Source organism: Melospiza melodia, chromosome 1, assembly GCF_035770615.1.
Source record: "Melospiza melodia melodia isolate bMelMel2 chromosome 1, bMelMel2.pri, whole genome shotgun sequence".
NCBI lineage: Eukaryota > Metazoa > Chordata > Aves > Passeriformes > Passerellidae > Melospiza > Melospiza melodia.
The window spans coordinates 164,511,539-164,532,942 of NC_086194.1; the positions used below are offsets into that span (position 1 = coordinate 164,511,539).

At 37.7% G+C, this 21,404-nt stretch overlaps 1 protein-coding gene across 2 annotated transcripts in view; it reads right to left on the bottom strand.

Annotated features, from left to right (window-relative positions):
- ADCY8 (adenylate cyclase 8) overlaps positions 1 to 21,404 on the bottom strand; it is a 115,887-nt gene that overhangs the window by 11,659 nt on the left and 82,824 nt on the right. For both annotated transcript variants that reach the window (XM_063174259.1, XM_063174252.1), the window contains 6 exons: positions 17,807 to 17,907; positions 13,659 to 13,860; positions 11,118 to 11,207; positions 9,621 to 9,793; positions 6,683 to 6,764; positions 2,039 to 2,197 (listed from right to left, as the gene is read on the bottom strand). In XM_063174259.1, coding sequence (XP_063030329.1) covers positions 2,039 to 2,197; positions 6,683 to 6,764; positions 9,621 to 9,793; positions 11,118 to 11,207; positions 13,659 to 13,860; positions 17,807 to 17,907 — 807 coding nt within the window. The remainder of the gene's footprint in view (positions 1 to 2,038; positions 2,198 to 6,682; positions 6,765 to 9,620; positions 9,794 to 11,117; positions 11,208 to 13,658; positions 13,861 to 17,806; positions 17,908 to 21,404) is intronic.

A 21,404-nucleotide genomic window follows, 5' to 3' on the forward strand; every position in this document is an offset into this window, starting at 1 on the left:
ATTTTTCTGTCTGCCAGCTCATGCATTAATCATCCCCAAGTATAGTTACTCTGGAAATTGCCTTACAAAAAGCAGGGGTGGTGGAATTTAATTCAGTGGCAAATTATTGAAGCATCAGCAGTGATCCATGGGGCATCTGCTTGCTTCTAAGATTATTATGCATGTGACTGTACGTGAATGAAAGTGTAAGATGGGAAATTTATTCCCTGAAAATCCATAATGCAGATATGCCAGAACACACTGCTGGCTGGTATCGAGGTCTGCTCCATTTGCAATGAAACATTTGAACCTGGTTGCTTTCACACTCACATTTTCTCATGTGCATAGCAGGGTTTCTATGGCACTTTGATACCCACTGAATTTAAAATTTCTCAAGAGTGATTTCTAAAGTGCTTTTGCTTGTAGCTTCTCACTGTGTCATTCTTCCCTAGGTGATACTTGAAATCAGAACACAATGATTCCTCATTGTGCAGTCTAATTAGGCTGCCTACATCCATTTCCAAAATGTACAACAGAAAATGGTAGCCTTAATTCCTTTTTGCTGCATGATCAGTAGATATGTCAGTGCTGGCAAGGTGAATCTTGCAACATTCTTTCCCATTAAAAAAGATAATTCAAACATTGCATGAAAAAATCCAGTTTCATCATATAGTACCCTAATATATATGTAATATTATAATATGCATTTACTTTGTTTCAAATGAGGAGTAAATTACTTACTGCTGCTTTCAGAAACAAATTCTGGGATTTCTTTTATCCATCTTCAAACTTCATGTTAGGAATATTCAGAGACTCCATTATCATGCTTTTCTTTGTGTACTGCAAACACTTTTTAGGAACATAGCCACAAACTGTGTTGCTGAAATGGGAGTTTTGTTATCTGCCACATACGGGCAATTCAGGGGCAATATGAAATGGCAAAAATGTTCTCTTGTGTCTGCAGATATGAGACCCTCAGGTCTCTTGCAGCTTGCTCCTTCCATAGTCACTGTCAGGGCTCTAATAATACTTTTGCAACACTGGGCTATCATAAACTTACACAGACATTCTGTTAAACTCACCTATCTTTTCTATGAATAGTAGATTTTCACAGACTCAAATACTAGATTTCCTAGACTCATAGATTGGAACAGACTTCTGAATCTCATTTAATATAGTTTGCTTTCAAAGCAGTACTAAGGGTTCACAGCCCTTTTGATTTAAGGGTTGAGCCCTGCTCTGCCTTCACAGACTGACAAAACCACAGAATCACAGAATTTCTGGGGCTGGAAGGGACCTATGGAGGTCATCCAGACCAACCCCTTTGCCCAGGCAGGGTCACCTAGAGCAGGTTACACAGGAATGCATCCAGGTGGGTTTGGAATGTCTCCAGAGAGGGTGACTCTGTGACCTCTGTGAGCAAGCTCTTCCAGGGGCCTGCCACCCTCTATGTAAAGCAATTCTTCCTCATGTTGAGGTGGAACATCTTGTGTTTTAATCTATTGCCATTGATCCTTGTCCTGTCCCTGGGCACCGCTGAAAAGAGCCTGGCACCATCCTCTTGGTTCCTGCCTTGGAGACATTCAGATGCAATAATGAGATCCCTTCTCATCTTCTTTCCCAAATCTCTCCTCATAAGAGAGATGTTCCAGGCCCCTAATAATGTCTTCTTTATAAACACTCATTAGGTACTTGAAGACAACAATCAGATGGTCTTTGAGTCTTTCCTTCTTAAAATTGCATGATCTCAGCTGTCTCAGCCTCTCCTCATGTGTTATGTCCCCCAGTCCCATAACCATCTTGGTGAATTATTGCTAGAATTTCTCTATGTGTGGCCCATATGTTTCCTACTGATGGATTCAGAACATGGGAGCATCACTCCCGGTGTGGTCCTAGAACCTTTACTTCAAAACATGATTATTTTTCAGTGTTGATCAGACACCAAAGATTGGCAGTGTTTGTGCAATGAATCCTATAGAGAAATAAGTTTCAGCAATTTCCTACCAGACCTACTTTTCTTTTACTAATTAAACAAAAATATCAGAAAATTGACACGTACTTCATTGTCCCGATCCTTCTCCAGGAAGTGACGGGCAACGTGACTGGGTAAAATATTCCTTAGCATGTTCTCATTGTGCTCCCTCAGCTCCTTCATTTCATTGATTTCTTCTTTTGCTTGAACACGCCACAGAAAATCAAGCCTTGCTGTGTATTCAAGCTGTAGTTTCAGAAAGAAAAAGAAGCCAAAATAAAACCTGACGAGATAAGAGCAGAGATTGTATTGCCATCCTGGCAGGCCGCTCCTGCCATGCAACCACCTTCAGTGCTGCTGGAGATCTCTGAAACAATTTGATTTTCCTGCCAGAAAAAGAGATTATTTCTTTGCCTTATGTGCAGTGAGACTCTCAGAGTAACCTTGAGCAAAATAATATTTGGCATATTACTGCTATGGTCAGTGGATGTAAAGTGTCACCAAATTATTTTCCCTTTAAGCATATCTTTATTATTTAGATAACAGAGTCTGACAGGAGATAAGGTGTTGGCAGGTATTGATATGAAATAAATATATTCCCCTTTTCATAAGTGTTTTCAATTTAAATCAGAAAATTAGCAAAAGGCTAACTCTAAACTCTTGGCAAGGATGTCCTTCTCAAGAATGAACATCTTTCATCAAAACTCTGTATAACAGCCCAAAGTGAACCCAAAGAGAATGTCTAAATCTGTGGCACAAAAACGATATAGCTATACTGTTGGGACATGTAGTTATTTGCAACTTTAATATTTTTAAAAATAACAGAAAATATGCTATTTTCCATCCCCTCCAATACTCTGTGCCTGTAGTGTGGGATCAGAGTCTACAATCACAATTTACCCATGCAAAGTCTCACTGCCTGATACCCACAGCTAAAAACTGAAGTGAAATAATTTCCAGTGTGGTGTGTGTGCAGAACAAAATCTGTGCACAGCAGAGCTTATACATGCATGCATACGTTTGCATTGTTGATATAGATATATATATATAAATTCTTATTCATTTAAGTATGAATGGCAGCTGTCTGCTAGCTGAGGCAGGGAACATGTTGAAGCCTTGTGTCACTTGCCTGACAGGCACACGTGTGTCAGCACATGGACAACACAACACTGCCAGAGATTTTGTGTGCAACACACTGAAGCAGAGTTTTAAGCAGATTTCAAGGCAGCTGATGCTGTAGCTTGCACAAGGGGTGACTTATTAAGCTACAGCATTACTGCAAATGATGGAAATATATATATATATATATATATATATATATATATATAGTTAGTAAACTGAAAAGTTAGTAAACTGAAAGAGAACATTTATTTCATTTATTTATGAGGTCTGAGATGCTCCAACCAGAGATAATAACACCCAGCAAAGAAGAACCATCTATTTGCTGGTATTGTGCCGGCATATAGACGAATTTTACAATTTTGAAAGACATCAGAAGGTGCTGGGATAGAGGAATTTTTTGAAATATAATTCATATACCAAACTAAAATAAAGGAGCAGCCTGCAGTGGGTGGGAATGACTAAGAGGGGGCTCAGGCATTGTTTGGTGACTCATCTTGGTCACAGTTTTAGTCAGCAGCAGTCATGAATGGCAAACTCTTCAGCAGAAAAAAAGCCAAGCACTTTGCAAGGGACCTTATTTGTTGGCTGTACTCTAGGGAGCTTTCCTTCCTAAAAGCTAAAAGTGACTGTGGCTTGATAGAAACTTCCAAAGCCTGTATGCAACTTGGCAGTGATTTACTTGCCCACTGAGTGCTGCAGCCAGCTTTATAAACAAACTTTTTTCTACTGATATGTTGGTCTTCTGTCTTGTGACCATTAATCTCCTGAATTAATGGCAACAAAAAAAGACTGTCAGGAAAGAGTATTTCAAATATATTTTTCAACCTTTTTCAGTTTCCTTTGCCTTTCTTTTATGTTAGAAGACAGAGCCCATACCAGATAACTGACTTTTATCTCTACCAACTAACTGAGAAGAAAAAATTATCTATAAGTTTTCAAAGAGTTCTAAAGGTATTTCAAAGATTGACTTCAAACAGGAGCTGCTGCTGGATTTTGGGTTCTTTGATGCTTCTAGATATTTAATGCTACTACAATAAGAGCTTGGCAAAAAAGTGTGGTAGTTTTTCAGAGCTGATTTTTTAATGCTGCTCTACAGGGAAATGTCACATCTCTAAGCCTAGCTCAGAATAGCAGCAGCTAATCTTTACATTTTAGATAACATCGTGCTGGTTATTTGTGATCACATTTAAACATGAAATATTTTTTCTTTCATCATCAGTGAACTACCAAGATGGCATTATCAGCTCAGAAAAAAAGGAGTGAAATATATGAGATTTGAAAATAGAAAATATTAAGAAGATGTTTTGCTAAGTTCTTGCATTTGTTAAAACTAAAAGAAGAATTGTAGGGTTGAGTTTAATTTTTGTGGCTTGATTTTCTGAAGAAATATTCCTAGATTTAAACACCAAAGTGTCCATGTTTTCCTGCCCTGATATGTACCTTTAAGAAACACCTCTAATTTCAATAGCTGGTGAAGAAAAGAGAGATGTATAACACAGAAAGCCTAACATTATGTCCTCAGCATGCTGCTCAACCCAACCACTCTGCAGACAATTGTCAGATACAATTAAATTAAATATAATAAGATGGTATACCACACCTTTTTCTCAAATTTAATTTTAAATTTTGAGTTCTAAATATGGCATTAATTTTAAATCACAATGGATAATAAAAAGTTAATTATTCAAAACTTGATCATCCATAAATATTATCTTACAGAAATAATCTCTTTCAGTAAATTCACCTAGAATAAGACGAGTTTTAAGCTATTCTACTTCAGATAACTTTTGCAGCTTGTGGGATGGGAAGACATGCTGGAGGACAGCACATTGGACTTAATGTGCTTCCCATTTCACACTTCAGAAGAGTTTTGGGGTTTTGTTTGTTTTATTTTAATGTGGTTTGATGGAACTTTTATATATATTAAGTTGACAACTATACGTAAATCTTTATGTTCACTCTATAATAAAAAAATAATTCAATTAAATGTTCCTGGACTCTGCCTTTGGATGCTGTTAAATTGATAGACTGGCCTTATGAACCATTTGGGAGAACATGCAGAACTTAGCACATCTCAGGGACCATTTCCAAGGGCAGTTCTAGTGCAGCCATCCTGTTTTATGAAACCAGAAAGGTTAATAAAATGGAAAATAACTTGTGCTCTGCTTACAGGCCTCTGGGCTTGAAAACACTCTTAAACACCCCAGATCAGGCTTTTGTAGAAGACAGACATTTACACTCAGGATTGGGATCCTGAAGATCATTGTCTGGCTTCAGCCTAATTCTTACTCCACCTAAACTTGTCTAGTGTTGTGTTTCTCACTACCTTGGCTGATTCCCAAGCCTGACATTTTTATCTTGACATATGTTAATAATCATTAGGAATACTATAAGGCTTATCCCAAATTTGAGTTGTTCAGTTCTTATTTGTTCCATATTATTCCTAAGTGGACTTTATGTCATGATAAAGCCATGTCACAGTTCATTGATTTCCATCAAATTTAAATGTAAAATGCATTTCATGCCTTGCTTCCCCTACTCACTCATTCCTCATTCCCCCAGAAAGAAGATAAACAGTAGGAAAATTAATAGAATATTTAGGTGTTGGCTTCTTTTTGCTCTCATGTGGAAGGAATGGAGGCTCTGACTTCTGGGACAGCTTAGAAAGTTATTGTAATAAAGTGCCTAATATTGTCTTATTCATCACAGCATCATTCCTCTCTTACTACCTCATTCCAGGAGGATTGAGAAATGCTGGAGTTTGTCAGCTTAATGGTCTTATGGAGAAAATCTTTAGGCAAGTCAACAATGTCTAAAGGCAACTGTGCTTGGGACTTCCTTTGGAGCAGTATGCCCCTTGCTTTTTATGATTAGAAACTGCCTCAACTCAGCATGTTTGACATCCAGAGCTTGGGAGCAGAAACACTGTGGAGAAAACACCCTACTTATGCTGGTTTTTATTCAATGCGTTTGTTATTTTAAATCTAAATTTGCCACAGTTCTCTCTCCCCGTGCATTGTGTAGGTATTCCTGAAATACCCAGTTTCTCAATTCCTCCTTGAGGATGTCAGTCCTAAAGCTCTGAGGCCCCTAAATCCTGCTTAAGGTCTAGGTCCATGTGAAGGGATTCTTGTAAGTGGTCCATGACACAGATGAGTAAGTACTGCTGCTTAACCCAAATTTTCCTCATTTCCTTGAGTCTTTTGCTTTTTCTCTATAAACAGAATAAGCTATTTCACAGAAGTTTCATTATTTATTGGTTTTTATTTCCTTACTATATTTTGGGTTTATGCCTGCTCAGGTGCACTGAAGCTGTCAGGTGCCTCCAGAACTGCACATGTGTCTAAAATAATCCTGTTTGTTCCTTCAAATAGAAAATGCTATGTAATTTGAGTATTGCTGAATAGAATATTGTTCATGTTCTTTAAGAATGCTAGACAGTGTCAGATATGGGCTTTCTTTAATCAGATTCTGTATATGTTTTATTAAATTGCAAAAGGTCATATGCTCAAGAGGGTAAAAAGGCAGGTGGTATTTTAAAAGTAATTGTTGTCACATCTTGTAATTGCAAGGGACAAAGGGAAAGGTTGAAGAAAATGTTTGCATTACCTGTTGACCATGATAAAATACAGCTAAAAGGAACATTGCCATCAGTAGTAAAGATGCCTCCTTTGTACCCAGGAAGTCTGTGCTGGAAAAAAACAAACAAACAGCAAAGTAAAATACAGTTATTTATTTGTCAGTGTTTTAATTGTTCAGAAGTTTCATTTCATAAGTGGTAATTTTTGTTGTTCATTAAAAAGAAATCCACCGTATTTGAAAATTTAATTTAGCAGTAATTAGTTCAAGAGAACAGGAGTGTAATTGGAGAGCTCCCTGTTTGGAGACACATCTTGAGTAACTAAATTGTAGCCTACAGGAGGTGCACAGGAGGTGATGAGCTTTCACTTTCAAATGTGACATGCAAGCTGTGTGTCAGGCAGTCCCTTCCTGGGAGCCTGGTGCCAGCCCCTGTGGGGTGCAGGAGGTGACATCGGGGGGAAAGGCTGAGGGGCAGCTGACAAAGGGAAACTTCCAGGCTGTGCAAGCAAAAGCCCAGTGAATAAAGCTAGAGATAAAGGATGAGCTCCAAGGCAGGAGCTGAAATTACACATATTGTGAGAAGGGTTTGGAGAGGACAGGGATATAGCATGGATTAAAAGTATGGCAAACAGTAGCTAGGACTGGTTTTACTGAGCTACTAAGAGGAGACCAGAGAAGCCTGCGACAAGGGACGTAAAGGAAACCCTTGCAGACCACAGGGAAGCAGAGAAGATGAGCCAAGCAGGTACTGGCTCTACGAAATCTGATGTATGAAATCTCTGAGGTGCTGTGTATGGAGCACAAACAAAGTTTAAAATAAAATGAAAGGGGTTAAAAGCAGTAACAGAGGGTTTCAAATATTGGGAGAAATTAAATTTATGTGGAAAGATGAACACAGTCGAAGAAAGTATCTCTGTATGCCTGGTTTTTTTTTTGTTTTTTTTTTTTTTTTTTTTTTTTTAAGCATGTTTCCCAGGGAACAGACAAAAGAGGTTGGGGAAATGGTAGAGCCAAACTTAGAGAAAAGCAAATGGGAGAAAAAAGAAATTTGTAGCTGAATTGAACAGGGATATTTTTCAATTATTCTGTTGAAGGGAGATCAGAAAAGAAAGTTGTTATGTGGTGAGAAAACCTTGACATTTTGAGAAAAATAATAAATGAGTAAATGAGGACCAGAAATTGGATGAAATTTTGGGACAATCTTTAGTCTGCCTTGAGATCTAAGAACAAAGCAAAGTCCAGATACTGGATCTGTTTCCCATAGTAATTTTTAAAGAAGTGTGGGATGCTATTTGTCAGAGGACTCCTATGACAGAGAAATTAGAGAAAAAAAGAGGAGAAACTGAGACAAAACCAAAAGGAAACTTTCTAGTGAGAGAGATAACTGAGCTGCCTTTGTGGTTCTAATGAATTTACTGTGCTGGAAATGAGCTGCTGTGGGATGAGTCATCAACACAGAGCAAGAGCAGGCAGGAAGTAGCCTTGTCATCTGCAGATATGCTGAAATTCAAATGTTGCCTATTTTGAAGTTGCCCAAAATGCAACCTCCAAATGAACACATTCCAAAAGGACCCCTTGTACATTGGCTAAAGGCAAGAGCCTTAAAGGTCTTGGTTATAAACCCACTTGTTATTGCATATTGTGGTGTTGCAGCTATACCCACCATAGCTGGATGAGTTTTGTAAGGAGCTGCAAACTCTTTTATTCAAATGATTTACATAGCTAAAAAACCAAATAATTTTCAGAGCATACAATCTTGAACTTCATTCTCCCTAATATCAGAGCTTAAGTTTATATTGTTGTTGTGAGAGTGGAGCATCTCAACTGATTTCCCCATGTCTTGCTCTGTTGGCTACTCCAAGGTATATTCCTGTCTCTTTCTCACTCTTCTGTGATAACAGTCTCTAGAGTGTTTTATTGACAGGGAATAGAGGCTACTCTGAATTCTTCAAGTTTTTCTCACAAGAATCTCACAAAAGAGATTCATTGCCATGCCTGGTTAGTGACAATTATCATGATTTCTACTTCTAGTTACTTAGCCAAAGTATTGCTTATTGCCATTTGTCAGATTTGGCAGTAAGCAATAAGGGGTCTGTTCTGGCTATATGATATGTCTCTCTGATGATAACTAGCATTAGAAAAAGGAATTTCAGCCCAAATCTCTGCTTCCCTGTTACTGTAGGAAGCACGTAAGGAGAGCTGTTCATGCAGAGCCTTGCTATGGGTAGGGATGTGGCTGTTGGGAGAATTAATTGTACTGGAAATCCCTGCTTTTCTCTCACTCTGCATCTTCATCTCCACTTACAACCACAAAGAACTGCAATACTACCCTGGTCAAGTATCAAAGGCCAAAGAAGTGTTTTTCTGAATGATTTAAATTGCTGCTGTTCTAGATTCAGTTATTGCAACACTAATTGCATCTCTGACTCTGCAAATCATTGTGGTTCTTCTGCAGTTCCTCTTCCTGGCAGAGAAACCTGGGAGGAGAAGGAGGAGGAGGAGAATGTCCATCAAGCACTCTCCTACAAAACAGGATCATGCCTGTGTTCCTTATATCTTTCACAAGTGCATATTATTTGCTTGGATTTTATTCTAAAAAATCAATCATTCAATCCTGTTTTCTTAAACTGAGGGGAATTTTTCAACTGATGTCACTGGGGCTTTCAAGAATAGAAATGACCAAGGTATGTGCGTTGCAATGCATATTTTTAGTCTGCATTGATAGACTAGAGGAGACATAAAAGACAAGTCCTGATCAATATTTAAATGCCCTGATGAAATGAACATTTTAATAAAAAGGCTTAAGAAAAAAAACAGGTTATGAATCATTTTGAATTAGTCATTGCCTGTTGCAACCATCACTCCACATTTAACTGTGGTGCTATCCAATACACTCATTCTCTGACAAGACTTGAACCATCACCTTGAGAAAAAGCAGCTCCTGAAGGGGGCTGTGAACACTTACTCTCCATTGTGGTGAAAGTTGTCATATTGCAGAAAAAGGGAAGCATAAATGGTCTCAGTCAGCAACGAGTAGATGGCAATCATGATGAGAAGCACTGCCAGCTTCAGGACAGAGTTGAGACGAAGAAAGACTGCACAAGTCACCATTGCCAGCACACCAGTGAAGACAAAATACTGCACAGAAAACAGCACTGGTTAATTCTGGTGATCACAGATAAGCATCTATGTAAACAATCAAGTAACCAGAAGTATGGGAAGATTATTTTGGATTTCAGTGCTCAGCCAAGTCCTTTTAGGGCCCAGGCACTTTGAAAATAAATGTTTTGTTAAAATAGAAGTGAAATTACAAATTCTATACTTTTCATGGTACCTCCATGTCAGCAAAGATCATTTTCTGTGCCTTTATATCATTTTCATTGCATTATAAGTGAAACAGCATCCTCTATAATTAAAAGAGGAAAGGGAGAGATGCTGCATGCAGTAGTTTGCTACTGAAAAGTCTACTGGGAGAAAACAATTTATATTCCTTTGGAGTCTAAATTTCCACAAGACCCACAAAATACTCGGGATGGGAGAATCATGTTTCTACTTTAATTCTTCCCATGCTGCTGGAGAGAGGATAAAGCCACAGATTTGGACTTTCTTTGCTTTTTAAAAAATTTTTAATATTGTAGGTCTAGCTTGGTTACATTACTATCTTAAAATTTGATGCCTGGAAGTTTTATTCATATCTTATTTTCTAATCTTTTCATTGTCTCATTTTTCTCAATGATTAGTCATCTGCCAAATGCAATCCATGCAGCTGATACTGGATAGAGAGAGACAATCATGGCCATGAGCTGTTCAGACTTAAAATAGCAACATCAACACCCACAGTCCAAATGTAGTTTAAATTAACTCCAATCACACAGCTTTAGGAGCGATTGTATTCATTTTTATGTGTACAGCTTTTCTCTAGTACAGTTTCTCTGTAGGAAAGTCTGCATCCCTGCTGTTTAGAGCTTGCTGCTGGCAGTATCATGACACTGCCATATGACTTTCCAAGCAACATACTTCTCTTATCTACACATGACCAACACTATGATTTTGTTGCCTGCTTGCTCATCTTAGAGAGGGTTTCTTTATTTTTTTTTCTTGAAAACCAATCTTAAAATAACCATAGCAGTCTAACTACTCTCTTTGTCATGCAAGAAGTTTTGCTCTCTATTACATTCATGTGAATTAGGTAGCGTGTTTTATTGCACTAGGTTCATTAAATCATTGCTGGGTGTGTTCCCAGCATAAAGGTTCTGTATAATGTTCAAAGGTTAAATTTTATTTGTAATACCCCATTAGATCTCAAGGTTAATTCCTTCTGTAACCAGCCTCTTCTTTTTCTATCAACATATGGAAATGTTCCCTCCTTCACAGTGTTGAGCCCCTGACTCCACCACAAGGTAGTGGTTGCCATATGACCTTTTTGGATTCCTCTCAGATTGAAAAGTACCCTCAGAAATACCTCAGGACAGGAACAGATGTCTGTAAAAGAGGCAGAGGAGTTGAAGGTTTGGTTCTTCAGGGCTATTGGTTTGTCAAAATCACACCACAGCTGTGAAGAAATAAAACAAAGTCAGGGCTGTGTTGTGCACTGGTGACTAATTGCTTGTCTGGGTGCAGGGCTGGGACTGCTGCTCTCCATGCCAGATCCCACCTGGCACCAAGGGCTGGATAAATGGGCAGTAAGAAGACATGCTGTGGAGATGAAATGGAAAAGGGGGAGATATCTGTGCTGCAGATATTCAGCATCTGATCAGCCTCCCTATGCTCTTTTACAGAGTGGAAAGATGAGCTCCTCTGGGACTTCCAGAGGACTCACGTTGGACTCTTCAGAATGACCTCTCAAAGTGCTTAGACTTTGCTATAAACTAAAGAGAAAATTATTTAATTGGGAGCACAAAATCAGATTGAATGTGTGCCCCTTCTGCAAGCTGTTTTCATCTGCTATGTATTGTGTTATCCTTTTGGATACAGGATATCCAGCCTTTATTTTCATGATATCACACACACCTGGCTGTACCAAAACATGATGTGGTCCTAGAACAGCAACTGTGATGCTTAGAATGGAAGGGAATAAAAATTCACTCATGAAACTATGGTTATTTTATATAATACATATATGGTTATATATTATGGTTATATTATATATTACATATATCCATATGTATTATGGATAATGTAATATTGCTTTTTAATGTTATGACCTGCATTGATTTTAATGGTATTTCCAACCAAGAGCATTAGATACAAAGAAACCAGCATTGTAGAGTTGGAATACATTATAGTCTTAAAATGAAGGAAAAAATCATTAATGGCTTCATGTTTTGACACTTAAAGCAGATGGAGTCTCCTGTCATATATATTTATTTACTCTGGATGATTATAATGGGTCATGTTATCAACCTGGTGTGTACAAGCTAGTTAGAGGTCTTTTTACCCAATAGTTAAAGAATTCATTTAATGAGGCCCAATTTCTTATCATTAAATCCCAATTAATTTTGAACTTGGCACTCTTTTGTTTGTTCTTTTAGCCACTCAGCCATCTCTGCAGTGCAGGAGTATTACCTGGCTGGCTGTGCACTCTTCCATGACACCAGACAATCAATGGTACTTTCTGAAAATTTATGAGGTATAGAACACCTCTCTGCAGGGCAGAACGTCCCAATGTCCCCAGGTGTTTTGTCAAGAGACTTTCAGGATCAGAAATTTAATTATATAACAATAAGAGTGCATGTAAGACTCACAAGACTCATTTGCCCCCCTGGTGAAACCAAAGCTTTATGGCTCAGAAAGCATCTGAGTCTTAGACCCCTCCAGTTGGCTGCATTTGAACTCAGTGAACACACAAAGCTGCAAGGCTGAGAGGCATTACCTGTTCTTGAATGCATGCAGGTCCCTCCTGAACAAACTATTATTATGGAAGGACTTTGACATATGAAATAATGAGAGTATATTAATATTGTAATTTCCTATAGAGATCAGGACTCAGTGGCTCAAGTAATTGTCCAGCTAAATATATGACAATACATATGTCTGGTTCCTGCTTTATAGAAAACCACTGGTGTGACTGTAAAATGTAATTTTCTTTTGACAGGCTTTGGGTTAGCCAACTCAAAAAATTGCAGAGGACAAATCTTAAAAAATAATGCACAAGAAATCAGGGGAAGTAACAAATTTGGCATAGATAGTGTGTTCGAAATTTTTTTAAGATAAAGACTAATCACACCAAAAACTTGTCTGTAAGGCATTTGTTATACATTATTTAAAAACATATAAATTCTAAAACATTGCTTAGTGATTTGTATTGTAATGCACCACTGTCCTCTTCTTCAAGAAGTTTTGAGCCCAGTTGGACTTCCTGACATTTACTGTATTTATATTTTTTCAGTAATCATAGAAATGCATTTTTCTTTCTTTGACTTACTCTCCTATCGGTGATACTTTTAATCTATCTGTGAGATATTTACCACATTCTTGGCTCAGACCTGCCAGGTTGTCTGACACTGTAATCTGCCTACATTATGCAAAGCTCTCTCATGTTGCTGAATATGTCAGGATAATCAGGGCTCTATTGGAATTTTAGAAATTATTATTCTAGCAATTGTTTTATTTTTCTTAATAATCTAAATAATAGTAGAACTGTAAGATGAGCTGTGAATTTATGAGAGGAAGTATTTAATATCCACAAGCATTTTTTGGATTGACAGTCTCTAAAAAAGTATTTCAGCATGTCAGAAAATTACAAATGGTCGTCAAAGAGTGGATATGTTGGACAAAAGGTTTTAAAAATAGATGACACTCATGAGGGAGAAATAATTAGATATTTCAGAAATACATAGATCAAGCAATGGATTGAATTTCCTGAAGCTGTGATGCTTTGCCTTTTTTATGTTATCTAAATCACAGACAGCTTATAGACATAGTTATCAAGTCCTGCAGCAAGCTTAATAATTCATAAATCATCTTTTACTATATAATATTCCTTGGTTCCCTATAAGCTTACAATATTGATGATGGCTCCAAGAAAATTAATCAGAATGGATGCAAAGATAATGACATTCCTTGCCAAATAGGTCTCATTAATCCAGCAGCAAGTTTTCCGGAGCATTAAGGGTAAACATTTGTAATCCTCTGCCGTGGTGATCAGCACGAGAGCAGAGTGCAGCATAATCAGGATAGAAAACTGAATGACCATTGGGATCACTCTGGGGGAAAAAAAAAAAGAGAATACAGCATTAAATCTCAGCACAACCAGTCAATAAATCAAGGGAAAAGCTGGACCACATGTCCATGTAGCCCTAGTTAAGGGAGTCAGGAGGGCTCATCACCTGTGTGGTTTTGGATACAATTCATCTCACTGCATAGTAGTTTCTCTTAGGTTTATGCAGATGGAAGCCAACTTGATATTCACATTAACTCATTCTCCAGTGGCTATACTTTGATCCTGGGTTATGGACACTGACAGAGGGTCATGCAAGATTAATTCCTTCAGTTTCCCACAGTACAGCAGGATTCTGCAACAGCTTTCTTGCTTTGCAAAGCCAAGTGGCTGTGATCCGATTTGGAACTGATAGTTTCTAACTATACCTCAGATATATATAGACAGTCTATATTTGCTGGTGTAACCTACCAGTTCTGCTAACCTAGCCTGATCCAGCTCTGAACAAAACCAAATTCAGCTCTTCAGCAAGATTAGGATCAAGCCTCAAGAGGTCCAGCCTGAGGACACTAAACATTAGCACTTATTTTGGACTGCCAAACTCTACATGTAAGACCCATGTTATTGAATTAAGATACTATAAAGGGAGCATCTACACACCTAGGTATGGGATATAAACCCAGAATTGCAGAGTAACCTGATTACGTGCCTGAGAAAATGAAACTTTGTGTTTGTTCACAATAAATTTATAGGCCACAAATTTTTTCCACTGTAGCTGTTCAATTGAAGATTGATGTGCTTGTCTTTTGACTAAGCCTGCTTGATTAAAAACAAAACTGAAGGTGGCAGAGTATGACCTCTGAGAAGAACAATCCCATATCCGTGCTGAGATTTTGATGGGAGCATGCTGATAAGATCAAGTACAATAAAATGCCTTGATGAGGTCAGAGGAATCCAAACAAAAAAACTGTAATAATTTTCTGTCCATGAACATCTCCCAGAACTAGGACACCAGGCTTGGAGTGCCCCTTCATTCAAGAAGAGGTTCAAGACAAATAGATTTTCTTTTCAGGGATTCTCTTACTGCCAAGATCAAGTGAAGTTTAAAAAGAGGTTTTGCCTTCCCTCTTTCTGATGTACAAATCAACTGATTTGAGCCAAAAGGAAAACTTATGTAAAACAGAAGATGGAAGTTTTTAAATTTATAACAATTTGAAATATGCTTTTTTTTTTCCTTCACAAGAATAACCCAGTCAAAAATGGACAGAAATAAGAGTATTTCAGCAGTCAACTCTAGTAAGACCTATTGTCCATGTGAGCATATAAACAGTTCATTGAAGGAAATTGATGAAACTCCCAGGCCTCTTTAGAAGGACAAGATGAATCACTGCAAAGTTGGCAATGTAATATAATGGTTTCATAAAGGGCAATTATGGTAAAAAATATGACATTAATTTATGTCACTTAGATTAATTTTCCCAACTCCATATTTCAAAGAATGAAAACTATTGTAAAGATTTTTAAATTCACGTGCATCTGCCTTGTCAGGGAAAAATGCATGAATGGATCAAATATTTATCCTTAGGGAGAGAGATATAAACAGAGAAAATTCTGAAACTTCCATACCTATTAAATTTGAGATATGGTTCCCTTCTTTAACACACAGACTAAGGTAAAATCTCTGGGAAACTCCCCAGAGAACCTTAGAAATATATGTTCTATGACAATTTAAATAGCATTTTCCCAAATTTTCACAAACAAAAAACTCAGATCAAAAAATATTCACACATCTACTTAAGCAATTACAAAATTTCATCCTTGCTCAACAGAAATCTAAACTCTTATATGTAATTTTAGGAAATGGGTAAGTTACCATGAGGACTGAATTATAGTTTGTTAGTGGTTTCATGGAAACTATTTCCATGGTTTTCCACCCTAGTATTTGACTTCTCTGATATTTACCAGAGGCATAACAAATGAATATGCAGTTATTTCAAGGATTCTCTGAATCCAAATCATGTCTAAGTTTGTGATAGTTTGTTCAATTGCTCATGCCTTGAACTGCTTTTAGAACTGGAACTTAGGAAATTTGAACTTCCAGATTATTTTCTCATCCAATATGTTTAAGCATATTGAAACCTTCTCACTCAAAACCCCTATCCTGTTATTTTAGGGCTGCTCATCTGTTGACAGGCATGCTTTTTAAAAAATTGAAACACTTTTTGAAGCAGATTATCAGAACATTAAAAAAAAACAAGACCAAAATTTGTCTCCTTAAGCCTTGACAGTGATCTTCAGCTCCTGACAGAACACAGGAACTGCCAATAAACACTCATGTATCTCCAAAGCTTCTCTCCAAAAGGGTTTGTGGTAAATACCCTTTCCCTAAATATCTTCCCAAGTTCTAGCAATCACATTTCCAGGGCATTCTTGAAGACAAGGTCACATTTTTTAAAAAAATCTCTGCTGATCTTTTCTTGTAGGAATTAATTTAGCCTTAATTTTGACCTATTTGTATTTGCAGCCTCTTTAACATTCAGTGACAAAAAGGTCCTCAGGGAAAAACACAAGTCTCCTGGCAAGATGAGAAACTAGGAGGTGAGACAGCTGCAGGCAATGTGTTTGTGTGACTCCTTCCCCCTCACTCCCATGGCACCAGACACGCTCACAGGAGTTAACAGAGATGAATCTGTGCAGGTAGAAAAAAACGTCTTTTTTTTTTTTTTTTTTTTATCTGATATGGCAGTGATTGATATAGCAGCAGAAGTCTTTTTGGAAAACAGGTTCTGTTAATAAGATCCATAAATCTTCTTGTACATACTGAGGAAAAAAATAACAAACAAAAAAAAAAAAAAATCTACACAAAGTGAAGAACTTTAAAAGTGTGCTGGGAGAAGAGCTTTTAAAAAGCAAGGAAACTTACTGGGAGCAATGTGGCACATAAGGAACAACAGAAGGTCACATGCTACTCCAGGTACTTTGTCAGCTGAGAATTACAAAACATATGAGACAACACTGCTACAGAATGTATTTGCCTGCCTGCACCTAACCCCCACTTGGGTGTTCTCAGACATCAACCTGGTAACTCACATCTTCCAGAAATGATCCAAGGAATCTTGCTGCACTATTGTAACACAATAAATGTCTTGTTGTACAAATAAGGTATTTTCAAAGTTACTCTGCTGTCAGCCATAAGTTAAGGTTCATCTGAGTGCTAGAAACTCCCCAAGAAATATGTTATTCTGGGAATTTTTACACTTGCTCTGTCAATGACCAAATGGGACCAGAGGGTTGTTACAGTGGCAGTCCTGTTCTAGAAAACTGACCTCAGTCCTTGCACATACTCTTGCGATCTCATTATTAAACTGTAGACAAAAATGCCAAATGATATGTTTGAGTCTGTGAAATGTGGGCACCAAGGTCTCATCTATGTCAGATTTTCATCACCTTGATAGGAGTATATTGCTTGGTCAGCCCCAGAGGAGAGCAAAGTGAAAACAGATCTACCAGATCACCTCCATGCTTATTAATGGCCTGAGACTGCTTTTCCCAGCTGGGCAAATCACATTGTCAGCAGCAAAGCAAGCAGTACAATTCTCTTACAAAGCATTTATTCAACAAAACCGAGAGAGTCACTGATACCCAAGGGGATTATCAATCACTTAGCAAAGAGGCACAGCTATTGTTCTGGATCGTGTTTCACCAGGACACACTGGAGCAAATTTTTGTAACTCAAAATTTCCACTTAACTTGGTGGTAGTTCTGCTTGAAAACATAACAACGCCAGCACATGCTGCTGTCTCACTTGAAAACATGTAGCTGTAGATATTGTGGTAAAAAATAGTATTGCAAAAAAAGTGACTGAATATTTCCAAACACTTCTGGGGAACAAGCAGATTTTATTGGTTCATTGCACATCAATCCTAAAAATATTGTTCCACTGTGTCCCTAAGATTGCCTTCAGATATATAGAGATATATTTCTGTATTTACCTGGAAGAAGGGAGCAAGCTTTGGATAGTGGTGATAAATACAAGAACAATAAATGCACACACCAAGTTTGATTTGAATACTTCATCCCGCATTTGAGAATACTAGAATAAAAAAAGAAAACACACACAGAAAAGTAAATTAGCTGTTAACACATGAAGTAGTTTCATTAAGCCTGATGTATATAGGAGACATGGGGAAAACTAGCACAATGGACCAATAAATCAATAAACCTGAATTTTGTTTGAAAATAAAACCCATCGAATAAATTGTTAATAATCTGGTAAAATGTTTTAACCAAGACAACAAAAATCTGTAATTTGAAATACAAAATTTTTCTGCTTTGTTCAAAATTATTTGCTTTAAAAATCCTGAGGTAGATACCAGGAGCTGTGTGGAATACTGAACATTTAATTGCTTAATAAAATACTTAATAACCAGAGAAACCATGAATTTCCTCACATGAAGACAAGCACTGGAGTCATGTGTGACTCTGCATGCATGATGGCACAGAGGGGTCTCCATGATGGTTAAATTGAGGCTGCTCTGCTATTTTTCCTAATTTTCTTTTTTAAAGAAAATTATCTAGTTAGAACATTCTGAGACTATTTGGGATGCTGGGATGCTGAAACTCTGTATCCTAACAAAGTCAGAGGCTCTGTGGAAACTTGGCAATATGGGCATTCTCCAAATGTAAAAGACTATTTGCGGTGCACTATTATAAAGATTTATTGAAAAAATATTTTTCTCGAGCATATCAAACAACTGTGAATGCTATTAGGTTCCATTTTTAATGGAAATTACCCAGAAATGGAGTAACAGACACATGGATAGACCACAGTAGATCAGTTAAAATGGAAATACTAACCAAGTCCTCAGCTGTTATTTATCATTGCTAATTCAATTAAACTGCAGCTGTTTACAGCAGCTGAAGATTAGTCCATAGGAATATGTTTTGTAATTGTAATTCTCTATACCCTTTATGGATACCACCAAAGTTTCTTTGTATTATAAAAAAATCTGAAAAGGCTTGCCCCAGTCATTTTTCTTCCTCTGAACAATAACTTCATTTTGTTCAAACCTTTGCTATTTTAAAGGGGCTGAAAAAAAGGTTATAAGAGTCAAAGCAATATCAGATACCAGAATCTCTCTTCAGATATTTGGAAATAGAGAGATCTGCTGTTATTAATGCCTAGAAAGCATTATAACATAAAAAAAAAATAAATTGAGGAATGTGTCAAGAACATACACTGAGAGAGTCCAGCTTTGAACTGGATTTCATAGCTAATTTACTCTTGAAGGGAGATCCTAGCTTAGTCTTAGACTTAGACTTAAACTTTTCCTATGTGGATCTTTGGCTGGGACATCATCTCAGCACAAACACCTGATCAAAACAGTCTCAAGCTCCCAGATGGAAAAAAAGGTTTCACTTCCCTACTCCCATTTGTCATGAGTAAGAGAGGGGGGACATTTGTTGATGTCCCTCATTTTGACTCCTCTCCTGTGATTCCACCTCGTGTCTGCTGCTGGCAGATTCACTTTGGCATGATTTTTGGCCACAGGTAATTCCACTTCATTTTGCTGCTGGAGCCCCAGAGGCACTGACCCTGATTTCATGTGCAAGGAAACAGAACTGCATCAGTCTGCATAAATAATGGATCAGGGCTTTTTTCAAATAGGAAAAAAGAAAGGTACGTTCTTTAAAATATAACATGAAATCCCAACTGTTCCATAGGGAAATTAAGGCAAACTAGATGAATGAAGCACAAACATAGAATGGCCTGCTGTGTTGAGCATTATGTCAAAAGGATGGATGCTGTGTTCTAATCAGTAACAACATTGTGATGAGGAATTGTTGGCATCCCTAGGCAGCACTGACATAAATGATAAATGCAGCAGCTCTGTAGCAGTCTACCCCTTAATGACTTGGAGAAATAATTGAAGGATTCACTAAGCCTCAAGGCCCTTCAAAAATCATGGGGAGGGCATGTAGCCAACCAGAGCTGTGTAGAGTGGTAGGAAGAATTGTGATGTGACCTTGTCTGCAGTGAAAACCTTCCCTGGACACCCCACAGAGCCTCCTGTGCTGGTGTGACTTGCCTAAGAAAGGCCAGGATTCTCCTGTTGAGAATGCTGCTTATGCCTCACCTCTCTCCTCCAAAGCCTCTTTGAAAGGAAAGAACCAATAATATGGCAGGCTTCACATGTTCCCCTAAAGAAAATATTTGTGCACTGGGGAGTAAGATGTTTGATCTTATCCTCCCTGCTGCTCTTTGACTCAGAGAGAACCTTATAGATGCAAAGGGAGACCAGGTTTGTTCTTCATCAGAGAAGTTGGAAAAGTTTCTGCAATACAGGAGAGGAATGGAAGAATATGTTTCAAGAAGTCTAAGCAGGAGAGGAAATGAACTTCTGGGAAGACCAAAGAGGAGACAGAGATACAGCTGCTGATCAACAATAAAAAAGTTGCTGGACAGGCACAGAGTTTGCCCAGCATCTCTTGCAGACCTCCTTGCAAGTGGAAGTTTCTGAGTTAAGGAAGGAGGTGATGCCTGTGGCTGCTGAGATATAGCAAGCCGGAGGAGCAAAATTGTTTTCCTACCCATGTAATTTCTATTTATCTTACCAGTCAGAAATTGTGAAACAGAGAAACTCAGATATTTAGGTCAAATATTTGAACTAAGAAAATGTGTACTTTGAAATTCAAAGCTCTTTTGATATTTCCAGTGTGCTCACCTCACAGAAAATACGTAAATGTTTCATGTCTAAGACCAGCCTGTTTTCTAATCCAAGTACAAATATGCAGGAAGACTTTGAATATCTCTATAGAAACCTTTACATTGGAAACTTTCTTTAATAAATCCCTACCAGCATGTAAAATTCCCTGTCCTGTGCCTCTACTTTACCCTGTATGAAAGTATATGGTATGGATATTTTAAAATTGCTGATATTTAGGGAGATCATCATGATGATATCTTTTACTTATTGGAATAATCTGAAGTAGGATCAGATTTTCCTATGAGCCATTATATAATTGGAAATTTTAGTATCTTTTCATACTATCATCAGAAGTACCTTCCTGTGATGATCTGCATACATGCTATTTGTGAAAAAAACCTCTAGCAAAATTGAGGGCACATTGTCTCTAAATGATATATCAAGCATTAATGAGTGAAATACAGGTTGTAATGACCAGTCAATTTCAGTAAAGAATCTATAAGATATACCAGGTGGGTCCTGCATAAATCCTATGAAAAATGAAGGATTGCAGAATTCATATGGAAAATAATGCCTGAGAGAGGTAACCCATTCTCTTAGGTGACTGCTACTGCCTGCTGTGGAATACACACTTATCCTGTTACCACAGAAGGACAAAGAGAGAGGAGTGGCAAGATGTTCCAGTGGCTCAAACTGCAGTGACATAACAGTTATCTAAACCAGTGAAAACCAGGATCTGTGCTAGCTCCATGGTAGTTTTGTGCATGTTGATTCCAGAATTATTTTGGGATTGTTTTCCTAACCTTTTGAAATCTTAAAAGGAGAAATCTGTACATTTCCTGGCTAATGTAAACCTGATATCTGGGATTGCTTTATAGTGAAA